This window comes from Cuculus canorus, chromosome Z (genome assembly GCF_017976375.1).
Source record: "Cuculus canorus isolate bCucCan1 chromosome Z, bCucCan1.pri, whole genome shotgun sequence".
NCBI classification, from domain to species: Eukaryota; Metazoa; Chordata; class Aves; order Cuculiformes; family Cuculidae; genus Cuculus; species Cuculus canorus.
In genome coordinates this window covers 35,796,226-35,809,073 of record NC_071441.1, presented here as the reverse complement: position 1 = coordinate 35,809,073, position 12,848 = coordinate 35,796,226, and the positions used below count along the sequence as shown (strand labels likewise).

At 38.7% G+C, this 12,848-nt stretch overlaps 1 protein-coding gene across 11 annotated transcripts in view; it reads right to left on the bottom strand.

The window, feature by feature from the left end:
• Positions 1–12,848, bottom strand: part of SEMA4D (semaphorin 4D) — a 99,016-nt gene that overhangs the window by 27,837 nt on the left and 58,331 nt on the right. For 10 of the 11 annotated variants that reach the window (XR_008447853.1, XM_054054685.1, XM_054054681.1 and 7 more), the window contains 4 exons: positions 7,379–7,767; positions 4,943–5,088; positions 3,619–3,681; positions 1,120–1,218 (listed from right to left, as the gene is read on the bottom strand). Coding sequence is in view for 10 of the 11 variants with exons in the window: in XM_054054685.1 (XP_053910660.1) it covers positions 1,120–1,218; positions 3,619–3,681; positions 4,943–5,088; positions 7,379–7,481 (411 nt within the window). In the remaining variant the exon portion in view is untranslated. Of the gene's footprint in view, positions 1–1,119; positions 1,219–3,618; positions 3,682–4,942; positions 5,089–7,378; positions 7,768–9,517; positions 9,689–12,848 lie in introns of those variants that run through there. The other variant, XM_009566359.2, reaches the window with a different exon arrangement.

Here is a 12,848-nt window from a genome sequence, read left to right as displayed (position 1 = left end):
ATAACAGACTATCATTGATTTCCAGCATCAAAGGCATTTTTTATAAGATTATAGAAGACATACGTATTTTCAGAAGATCTTATTGAGTCCCGTAGACATAGAGGAAAGATGATACTATGATTTGTGAAGGCAAGAGCAGAAAAAAACAGAAGATGAAACACTAAATCCAGACAGACCTCAAGAAAAAGCACCAAAAAAAGCCAGGCAGTAGGAAAGGCAGAGAAGTTAACTGATATATGGACAGACCTAGCAATTATTGAATTCACCTGCACAAAACCAGAAAATTTTAGAAATCAACAAGTTTTTCTGAAGTGAATCTCAAAAATTGCTAGATCATGTTAAATTTCTGAGATGAGGCATAATTCAACTGAACGTTAAAAAGCAGAGTACTTTGACCTCTACTTTACGATTTCCTTAAAAATCAAGAGAATGGGGATCAGTGAGATGATGGAGAACTGTAGCCACAGTACTGGGGAAGTGATCAGCTATACTGTGTAATGAAGATATAGAAGGCTAAGGACAGTGACTTCTGGCAACGTTCCAGAGATGATGACAGGCAGTCTTGCAGGAAAGGGAGACAAAACAGAACAAACTACTATAAGATTTCTCAGTTTCAGAATTGTTAAGAGTTGCAGGAAGGAGAACGACACAAGAGTCGCAGCAAGAAAACGTAATTTTGATTTTAAGCGAAGACTTCACTCTGTAGCATTCAGCGCTATGAAGCTGCGGCATAGCCAGGAGCAGAGACAAGACAAGCAGAGAGAGGAATGTGAGAAATTTCAGGGAGATTCAGTAATGGCTGAAAGTCACAAAAATGTCATTCCAGCATTAGAAACTGTTATGCTAACACGCAATATACAAATAATTCTGTAAGCTAAGAAAAAGTAAATCCACAATTAAACAAAATTAATCAATAATTCAGTAAGCACTCTGAAAAAATAACAATTAGGTTTGTTTCCATACTCTATCATTACTGTGGGACACAGTAATAAATGCTCCAAATGTTACAACTGGCACTGAAACTGCAACAGTCTTTGGGAATGGAGATTAATTCATTGTTTAAATGAGCTGCTTTTAAATTACAGTTGTTACTGGGTCAAAACGTGTGTGAATGCTTACCAGGTAATCGCACGTTGGCTGAAACGCACTAGTTCCACACACATAGAGAAACGTATCATTCAGCTGTTGCAAGACACGCACGTAATTACGACACTCTGTCTGTAATGGAGGATAAGAAAAGGACCAGTCTGATAAACCACAGCTTCTACATCCCAATGTAAATAATTAAAGTTGAGCTGTCAGCTCATCTGTTGCCACTGATTATGCTGTGCCACACCACATCAGTATGGCTGAGTGATATAGCCACCACTGTAACACCATCTCTCTGCAATCTCCAGGAGCTTTAATCCTGCAGCATCCAGTTTCCTGCATCCAATAGTGCACAGCTGCCTCAGTATACCTATCAGGGTAGCATAAACAAGTACCACACACTTGAAGAGCATCTCAAGCAGTTCCACAAAAGCACAAGCTCCAAAGACACATTCAATCCATGGAAACAATTATTTACAAATGGAGTAAGTTCTAGACTGTGCCATCCCTTGTAAGCTTTGATGAAACAGTAAGTGATAGCCAAGATTGTTTAAGAGAGAAAGTTCTAATAGACTTAAATTAGCTACAAAGCTTTGTCACTTATATCTATCCTTTTTTTTTTTCAGTCCTTGATATCAATTGCTCTTTCATCTAAGGAAGCTTCTTAATTCTTTTGGCTCTGAAACAGAACAAGGAGTTTGAGTAAAGCCTTGAATAAAGGATACCACAAAGTGTCATAATAATAACAAAGAAAAACAATTATAAACACCCACTACGAAAGACGGAAAAAAACCCAGTATCAACAACACCCCTTAATTCCTGCTGGTACGCAGCCAGATAACCACCAGTGTACTGTTGTTCCATAGAATACTTAGGAAAGTATAAACACTGTCCGTACTCTTCCTTCTTATGAGTCAAACTGGGTATTTCTGTGACTGTATGGTAGGTTAGGTATGGCAGAAAAATCAGGGGTGAAGGGGGCTTGAGGGAAAATCAAAAGAGCAAGATCAATTTTCTGCATAAATGCTTTTTGGTGGTACTAAACAGCATAATGGTGATAGGTCAGGGGAGGACTGCCAATTTTAGTGCAACAAATAGCAGCAGTGATTAATACCTTGAAACTTTTGAAACTATTGCATTATGCAAAACATCGAGGCTACAAGATAAACATCACTATCAAAAGGCTACGAGTACAGCGAGGAAAAATTATGGCTAGCGGTAAGTGTGACTTGCTAAACCGAGGGTAGAAAGGAAAAAAGGAGGTCTGGAGCTCTGGTAAAGTACCTATTTATGGGGTCTAATGTCCCGATTTATGAGGTCTAGTGTCCCTTCTAACTAGCATCATTAATCTCTATAGAGGACTTCAGGTTATGCACACACCATTTGCTAAACTGTATGCGATGCACATCGCATACAGTTCACTACGGCTGTAATTAAGTATTATTACTAGTAACCCCTACTGAACCTGGAGAACAAAAATAACTTCTCTAAGTGCATCCTGAAGAGGCAGACAAGGAGGAAATAACCCTTAAATACCTGCCACACCTCATGTTAAGATAAGGTATTGGTAGTTGTCAGTGGAAGGAAAGGCAGCAAACTGAGCCAAGTGACAGAGCACACTCTCACCTCAAGGAACCCATGAATTCAGGATGCCTATCAGCCCTGGATGTAGCACATAGGGTTTTATAACAGTGTGAACCAAAGAGGCTGCATGTTTGGGGCTGACCATGTCAAATCCCTGCAACAGCAGAGCATGACTGCGTTTTGTATTCACAGGGCTTGCAGACTTCCACTTTCAAATGTGTGCTAAAAGCCTCACCACCAGTCTTGCCCAGCTTTACCACTAAACAAAGTGGCGTCACACAATGTGAAAGGCAAAACAAGCAAGCCAGCCTGTGTGCTGGCAGCCATAAAGAGTCCATGGTTCTCAGAAACAACAAATGATTCCAGAGGCTGAGCTGCTTGCATTGCCCAGCTGGCATGACATGAAGCTGCTCAGATGCTGGGGAGTTGTCTGAGCAGTCACACCAGCAAAGTGCTGCCACAAGGAGCGTTCCTGGTGAGCACCACAACAAGGGTATATGTGGCTAGCGAAAAATACACTGACAGAAGAGCATTGGCCCAAAAACCAAACCCTATACCCTAAAGCCAAGCAAGCAAATTTATCAAGTAATTTTGTAAAAATCAAATGCTGAGGAGAAATTATAGCGATAACCAAGCACAACAGTTGCTATTCATTACCTCACCAAAAGTAACTAGTTTATCATTTTAATGGAGAAACTTGGAATATTAAGGTGTGTTCAGATTTTCAAACATTCAAATAATATTCACCAGCAAGAAACAATGAATTAAGAATTGAAAAAATAAGACTAAGCATGCTGCATTTTCTAAAGCTCAAGTTAATTAAAGAATTTAGGAAATTATTTGAAAACTTTAATGTCAAAAAGTTAGAGCCTTTCTTCTTTTAACATCACCCCTCTTGAAGTGAAACGTATAATATCTTTCTTAAAGTTCAGTAAAAGTACATACCTGTTCTGATTTGCCCTTGACTGCACATTTAGTCCTTTTATCTTCAGTAACCTTCCAGTGTAACTAAGTGAAAAAAACAAGCAACACAAAACCACATTCTCGACATTTTAATTAAATGCAAGGTCTAAAAATTTTGTAATAACACACACAAAAAGAGACAATCCTAAAACTACCTGTAGCAAATGCAGGCTGTGTTGCAAGTAGCTTTCAAAGGTTCAAAGCCTTTCTTTCTTAGGGAAGTGATACTTCTAAATGCATATGCCTTAAGCAGGGCTTATGCAGGGCTAAACCACTGATATTATCTTCTAGGATCATCACTGCCATCTCCCCTCAAACTGCTAAAGAATCTGCTATTACCATATGTATTAGGGAAATGCATATGTTTAAGTATTTAAGTTTTTAAAGTGTTAAAAGTACTTAATTTTAAGTACTTCTCAATTACATTCACATTTGAATGAAAAACACTTGGGGAGGCAGGGAATCAAAGAAAATGTATTGGATCAATTTACACTATACAGAGAAGTACAATTTTGACAGTTACACGCATTCGTACAAGTTTTATATTCTGGTGAAATTGCCCATTATCACCTGTGAACATTTTATTCAGATTAAAATCATATGAGCATCTTCCAAAACATCCTGAGTGGGATTCCATGCCATGCCTCGTAAGTGTCAATCTGTGCTGTTGATGGGATGAGAAGAAGCAGCCTGGGAAGAACTGGTAGCAATATTATGTTAGCTGACTTCTGCACAGCCTAACGTAGTCAGAGAAGCCAGTGTCAGCACATCCAGAGCACTTTTCTGAGCAAGCTGGATCAGACCTGCCTGCAGCACTGCTTGCTGTGTAGACACACCTAAAGTCACAAAACTGAATCTGAAACTGAAGAGACAGGGCCTTCGCTTCATATGAAGCACATTTGCAGCACACCATTCCTGAACAAGCTCCAATTTTGGTTCTGTCTCAGATTAGATTACCTTCTGAATCAGAGAAACAAAAAACAGCCCACTCCTGATGATAAAAATGTGTATAAGAGCCACCATTGCAGCTGATATCTGAAGACCCTCCAGTCAAGCATCCTGTCCTGAAGAAAAAAATACCTAAAGAGACCTCCAATTACTTGCTTGTGTCTAACTTCCCATTGCTTCCTTTCATCTGATGCATGTTTTACTTTACAGAATCTTCCAGAAATAACACAGGAGTAGCCCACACAGTATTTTCTCTTTCAGGTACCTACTGCCGAAACTGCAGCGCTGCTGATACCAGGAAATGAAAACTCATACTCCAAATTTGATTCCATGGAGGATAACATATTAAAACACATACCTCATGCTGCTTTTCAGCAATGTTTGCAGCATTTAATGCAAAGATAACTTCTCTGGCTCCTACATACAGAACATCTTTGTCTTCACTTAACAGCAAGGTTGAATAGTTTGACACTTCTGATTCATGAAAATGTATTAGCTGGATCTCTGTTGAAATGAAAGAAAAATAGCACCACAGGAAGAAACACAATCACTTGGGGTCAAGCTCATGGGTCTTTTTTCTAAGTTGTCTAACAGCTGTTGAGTGTCTTGAAAACATCAAAGGTTAGTTTGGACAACCCACGTAACAGGTGAGACACCCCTTAGAAACTTGGTTCAGCAGAAACAGCAGTTCCTTTCATCAACATCAAAACCACTGGTCTCCACTTTCTTGTTCAATTTCAAATGCATAAATATTTCCTCTTGTAGTGATCTCTATAACTTACATCTTCATTTTTTTCTACCTGTTAATTCACTTTTTTCTAACCTTCCATTTTACACATCCACTGTCAAGCTCCTCCTCACCTTCTCCCTTCCATATATCTACCTACTGTGGAAAACTAGGTCAGTCACCATGTCCCTTGCAATCATCCCAAACAAATCTCACAAAAAATCCAGTACCATAAAACATGCCACTTAGGATATTCACGTAGCAGAAAGAAGACACTGAAGCTAACAAGGAATCATTTGTAGAGGGTCAATAAGCTGATTTTGAAGTAGAGACCAAAGTTGAAACAAATGATAGAAAAAAATGAGGGAAAATCAAGATGAAAAGGAAGAAGATGAGAGAAAGAAGGAGACACTGGGGGAGAAGGCAGTGGAATGAGGAAGTGTGAAGACTGGAACAGAATGGCTAGGAGAAAAATGACACAAAATGACTAATATATAAAAATAATTTCTTCTGCATGTACAACCATAATGGAAAAATGACTGAAAGCTTGAGAGACGGTATTTTGTGCAAGAGACTACCACAAGATGTATTACACTGAATTTTTAATATGCAGGCAGAAAACAATGTATTATTTGCCTAATTCTAACATTAGAAATTGCACATTTTCAACTAAAGTGAATGTTTCCAGAGTAGTATAAAGTAGATTCTCAAGTATGTCATTTTAAAGTCCTACTTGGTAGTAAAGTTTTCCTCAACTGGATGAAGTGGTTCATACAACTCTACATGTTCATTCCTCCACTGAACTAAATTCCCCCTCTCACTCAAAGTAGGCTTCCCATATTTAAATGCAACAATCTTTGGCAGAGACATGAATAAATAGTAGGAATGAAAATAAATTCCATTTATTTTCATAACCATGAACCACTTCATCCAGTTGAGGAAAATTTTGGAAAATGGAAAATAAATTCCATTTATTTTGAGTAATTTGTATGTGAGTCTGCAGTGAATTACTGTAACACCATTAAACAGCAACTTGCCAAATTTTAACTATTATACAAGACAGGAGCATCAAGAAGCTTAAACAGGAACTACAAGCCTTGTCTAGACACTTCTTCCCCAAAAAACTACATCTAATTCACTAATTGGTATACCAATAAACAGGAAAAAACACTTCCTGCAGCCACTGCATAAACCAGCTTACCGTTTCTACACTCTTAACCTTCATCTATCTTTTCCTATACCGTGTTTAACATCCCCAAGGCTGCTTTTCATACTGCCCATATACTTTTTCGTTTTGTTCCGATACAGTCCATTTGCGCAAATGATAGTTGCTCACTACTTTTATGGAAGGACCCAAACAAAATCTTGTAGAATCCAAAGCACCAATGCCACATGGAGGTAGCAAGGGAAGTTTAGAGGGAGGGGGAAAAAAGATACTATTTCTCTTTGTGCCACATTTGCTGACCCTTGCTCTTTGTATTGGGAGCTTATAAACATTCACTGCAACTTCAAATACAAGGAAAGTGGTATCCTGTACAAACGATTGGTTCAACTCTAGGCACCATATAGTGCTGTTGGAAGAGAGCCAAATGCTCTCTTTCCTTCTTCTGGTGATCTATTTAGTGCACAGGATGGCTTAGCATTAAAACACATCTGTCTAAAAAAGCATTAAAAACATTATAAACTGGAGAGGTGCATTTTGCTAGTATGTTCAGTCTCAAAAATACTTTCATTAAAACAAAACATATTTATTGGGTTTCTCTCCTGAAGCAAGCTTCAGCTGCAGGATCCTTCAGCTCAGAAACCCAAACTTAAAATTCCTCCCTTAAAAGCTATTTTTTTTTGAGAACTGCTTGAAGGATCTGAAATAAGTTAACCCAGTGACTGAATCACTTTCAAACATTCTGATCCTAAGCAATTTATAAGCTGAGGAAAGCCCGCAACACCTGACCAAAATCACCACAAGAAGGTTGGAAGAACATACAGCCTCAATGAGTTTCAGATCCCTCAGAAACCCTGAAGTTGTGCCAGTGTCCCATATTACACTACTGAAGTTTCTCTTCTTACCTCTGTGTTCCCAAGTGATCCTTGGTACCGGTCCAAATGCTACTGCCACTCCCAGTAACAAACCCCAAAGGGCATAAAAAGTACACAGAGCCATCTTCAGCATCCTTGCTCTTTGGGGCTCCTTGGATAACTGCAGCAGGTAGTGTTTCTTTGGCAGAAGAAATTCAAATCCCAGGGAGTATTAGAGAACAGGCATTTCAGACCTTGAGAGCAGTGCAACAAAGCAGGCTGGAACAACTGTAGAAGTACGTGCTTTTCAGCAAATCACTTCAAGGGAAAGCACATTTTCCAGGATGCTGCATACAGAGACTGCCCACACTCTCCACAGGCTGTAGAGCTGCTGAGCACAACTGAGAGCATTCTTCTGATCTTTGCAGAAATAAACGATGCTGCAGAGAGAGGAGGGGAGCAAGAAGTAGAAGAGAAAGCAAAACAAGTACTACCAAAAATAGCACGTTCTATGTACTGATCTAGCACTACTTCTACAGCTGTCTGCATAGCTTAATTTGGATAAAAATTACATTAATTGGTGAAAATAGGATTCTTAAAAACAAGTGACACATTACATGGCAAACAGACAATCACTAAAAACAATAATTTCACTATGGAATGCCAAGTATAAATATTTTGAACTGTCAGTTATGTTTAACGCACAACATTCGACTGTACATTTTTTTCTTACTCTTAAGAGCAAGTTAAAGAAAACCCCATCTCTCTGATCAGTGATAAACCAATATATCAAAAAGTCAGGTTCAGAGAGCAAACAGCAAGAGAAGTGCATCATTAATCTGAAGCATTAGTTATACAAACCTACTACACCTCCCATCCCTGGGATTTTACGCACACAAGTGTCATTTTTATCAAAGGTTTTTCAAGCTACTAATGTGCTCAAGGTGTGCAGGAGTAGAAAAAAATGGAAACAAAGAGCTAATGCATTACATACGAAAATAAAGGGAGGAAGTGCTTTAATACTAAAACTACTAGGTTGCACTATGCAAAGTCACTCTGTGTCTGAGACACTCCCTACTCTCAGGCCCAGAAAGGGCTCTAGTCTCAGTGATCAACAAGGCCATTCACTGCTTCCTACAGCAACTTCCACATCTCCATTTCTCCCGCTTACCTACAACCACTCCTAGATCAAGACTAGTGCAAGTACTTATCAGGAGAAGAAAGTGCATTCATCAGTGACTAGATTACTGCATATGGATAAATTTTCAGAGGTTGTATACTTGCGGGAGGGGAGTGTGTGTGTGTGGGGAGAAGAGGGAGTGTGAGAAGAGCGCATTGTCCTTTGCAGCACGGCACAGAAAGTGCTAGATTTACACCATGCAATTGCCTGAGACACCAGTGTGACAGTACAAAGAGACACGCCAAAATCCAAGAGAACCATAACACCTAGAGGTCATCCAGCGTGAGGGCAAGGAAGGGTTGTAAAATACTTAGTGGTGTTCAAGAAGAAAGGGATATTACTTGAGGAGAACAGAAGTAACATGGCTGAGCAGAAGATCAACCAATATGTTAAAAGCAAGGTAAAGGAATAAAAGCCTCTTATATTCCTTCAAATCTGTTGTCAACTAAGAAAAAATCCACACAATACCACAACCTACTTAAGCTGAACCTGTGACTTCAATTTTTTTTTTTATTTACCTATTTATTTATTTATTTTTAGTTTTGGTAATGCTTTGGATCAGATCCAAACTGTTACAGATCGTATAAATAATTCCAGTTTTTAAGGCATCATATTTTCAGTTAAGCTTATTAGGCTTGTTTGTCTGTGCCCTTCCTGCACCCTGTTTATCATCATACATAACCCATACCACATTTTGCTCTGCAACACGCTAAAAAGTTCCCACTCAGAACTGCAAGGTATCACTTAAACTTATTCTGAGGCAAATAGCTCTACAAATATGCATTTATATAATGAACTGTAGTTCAATGATTAAGTTCAAGGCAGTACCATACAGCAGCGATGTGTCCAGAGAAGACTTCTTTCTGAAGTCCTGTAAATTTTCTGGACTTAAATATAGGATTAACAAATTTATGTCCTTATAAAGAAAATCCTGAGTCTCCCTACAGTCACACTTACACTCCTATCCCAGTTCACCTATGACAACAAAATCTGAGTCAAATTTATATTACCTTCTGAAGAAGACAAAAGGTCTGGCTGGGTCTTAGCACCTACTTTGCTGCGTGGTCAGAGTATTGCTCTGACCATACAAAGCAGCAATCTGCCATTTCATTCTCACTGGATGGATTTGCAAGACGGGTTTCACATTCGTAGGTTTGACTTGTGGAACACTGTTTGTTGATCCAAGACAAAATTTTGCATATTAAACAAGTGGTGAGACAAACAATGGTGCGCCTTATGTGCCCAGTCATGGAAAATCCACTTTGTTCTTATTCCTGTTACTTTAAATAGAGATGAAAATGCACTCAGGACCTTGTCCTTTAATTTAGCCTTCAATTTAATTACTCCCTCCCTGCCCTCCCTTCACTGTGCTGAAAATTATCTGGAATCATGCTTTCACCAACATCGACTAGGAAGTCATCCATAATCTAATATGCACCTGGTTTTATATATAAGACAAAGGATGGGGGGTGGGGGGGGGGAGAACCCAAAACATAACACACTATCAGAGGCCCAGACAAAGACTTAATTTCAAAATTAGTCAAACTTCAGCACCATTCACCGCCTTTGATTAGATTTTAGTGTTTTGCATTTCTGCAAAGTTAGATCTAATGCTTTAGGTTTTATTTCTAAAAATGAGACATAATTTGCTTCAAAACAAGAATGTTCAGTAGAAAGAAACTCCAAAGGCTTAGCTACATAATTAAACCCCAATTAAAAGCGACCACAGGTCTATTTTTCTGTTTTCTGTAGAACTACTGGTAGCTTTCTGAGGTAAATTTAAACCAGTGATTTTAATTTAGGCATATTGCTGATGAATTTAAATCAATGTATAATGAAGAACTGGAGCATAATAATACGTGCAGTACCTGCAGTTTCCGTAATATCAGTTTTCCATAATTCTTGTACTTATGGTGATAAAAACCAAGGCAATTACAGAGGATCTCCTGTCAGTTTGGCAGAGCACAGCTGGAAATTCCATTGACATGCATAATTTTAGTGCACAGGCAGAGAAACAGTAAGAGACAAGTGTCTGCTCTCTCAAAAGATAGAAAATTAATACTGTAAGAAAGAAAAATCTCAGGCTGGCTAAGTGCTAATAGGGAATACTAGTACAAATTATAAAAGCAGGGAGTTGTGACGGCATACGCTGACTGTTACCAAATTTGAGAAACATCTGGCTCTCACATCACCCATGTCAGTGGGCATCCAAGAAACAATGCTCCAGTCCACCTACTAGAAAAGTGCAAAATGCTAGCCCTGCCATGGGATAAGCTGAGAAACCAGTAATGGGAAGAAGCATGCCACATCTTTCTCACCCCCAGGACACAGAGGCAAAGTAAGCACAAACAAGTATTTATGAGCATAAAATGTCATCTTTCACGGATGTCAACTCTGCAACCTTTATCAGAACCAAATTATTTTTTTAGTAACAAAACACAATATCAAAAACCCAGAGATCAGCGTCTTCACTCCCCCAGGGTAAAGCTGGATTCAAGTGTGCATCTTGTACATGTAGACTTGCATAAGTGGTCTAAGTTCTGGAATTTCAAAGTTAGGAAATGTCCAATTTTGCAACACTAGTTTTGAAATCTTTTTTTCTTCTAACCAACACTTAGTTATATTGTGTAACTTCTGAATTCTGTCCAGTATTTCACAAATTGCTAAATGGATCTATCTCCCTGAAGGTTAAAACCATATAAGAGTTTACTGACACACCCACAGCAGTCAGTGTTACAGCTCGGATCCTTGCGATTCCCAAGAAATTACTGTTAGCAGCACAAGCCTCTCCCTGCAAAAAGCCAGAAAACCCAGCCTAATCCTGCGACTCTTTTCATGACTCCCCAGGCATGCCAAGTGTTCACATCATTCTCCTCCCAGTTTGTATTGCACTTAATTCTCCTCCTCAGAGTTATCTTTTCTTGCAATCCCCCACCTACTTCGCGCTTCTGCACCAACCTGTGCTGCCACCACCCCCTCCTCCCCAAGACAAGTGCGTAATTACATGACCAAAGGTGACGCAATCCCCAGTGAGGCTGCCAGACAAAAGACCACCTTCCTTTAGACTATGAGGAATGCCTTCTAACACACAATCTACCCCAGCCTCACCATGCAATCGCTTCCACAGCAGTCACTGTCAGGCACAGCAAACAAGGCCTCAATAGTGAGCAACAACCAACTGCAAGGCACTCTCCCTCCCCACCGCTGGGAGCAAAAAGATACGGCAGGTTTCCCAGGCAGCCTACTCTGCTATTTTTAGATTAAAAATCTTGTGAGTTACTCTGATGAAGGATATGAAGCTCAATATACGGAGACAGGAAAATTTAAGAGCGAATTACTTCCTCCAACAGAAAAGGCGGGGGTTAAAGGATTCATCTGTCAGAGGGCATAAATTGCAAGTTCTCCCAAGATAACTTCCTTCAAAGGCCTTTGAAAGCTTTAACAGAATACAGACCTGCTTTGATGTTTATTGATGCCTATTTGATAACAAAGATTTTAGGGCTTCATACATGAAAAACAAACCACCGAACTCCCACTGTGAGATCTTTCTTAAATCTGATTTTTTTCAATTTGCCCAAAGTTTTGTTTCCAAAAACAGATGAAAAAGTTAGCAATGTTGGTTTATTTCAGACCAGTAAGGACAGGCTGGATAGGTCCTTTGCTTTAGTTCTCATCCTTTTGAAACCCCAAGCACAGTGCTATTTTCAGTCTATGTTATGAAAAAAATGTCAGTTTTACAATCTTTTTCTTATTACACAATAAATCTGAACTCATTTTCTGTTGATGCAAGTTAAAATCTTAAAACTAGCACACCAGAAGCCCTTTATGACTAACACATAGGTAAAGCATGTGATTATTTACATTTCAAACTGTAACAAAAATATTTTGTAGTCGCTAGATGCTTACAATTAGATGAAGCTTTAAAAGTTAATTTGATGTGGTCTCTACTTCCACCACAAAGCTTGCTGGAGGAGCTGCACTAGTGTTAACAGAGTATTAAAATTCTGAGAAAACTGAAATTCCCAGTTTTAGGCTGAAACATTCTGTGAAGACAGAAATTTAATTTATCTTCCTGATAAATCTGTAACCAAGCAGCACTCAGGAAACGAATCCTTGAACTTAAAGCAAAGAGTATTTAAAATCGTCAATGAGATATTTTAAGATTTTTTTTTTTAAAAAACTCTAATTCTTTTTATCTTTACTATTTTGTGCTTTCATGGGGCAAGACAATAAAGTATTATGTCAAAAAAAAAAAAGCAAAGATCACAAGAAGACAAATAGATTAAAACTTATTTTCATATTATTATCAGTGGATTGTTAGAAATACCATGTTAGCCTTCA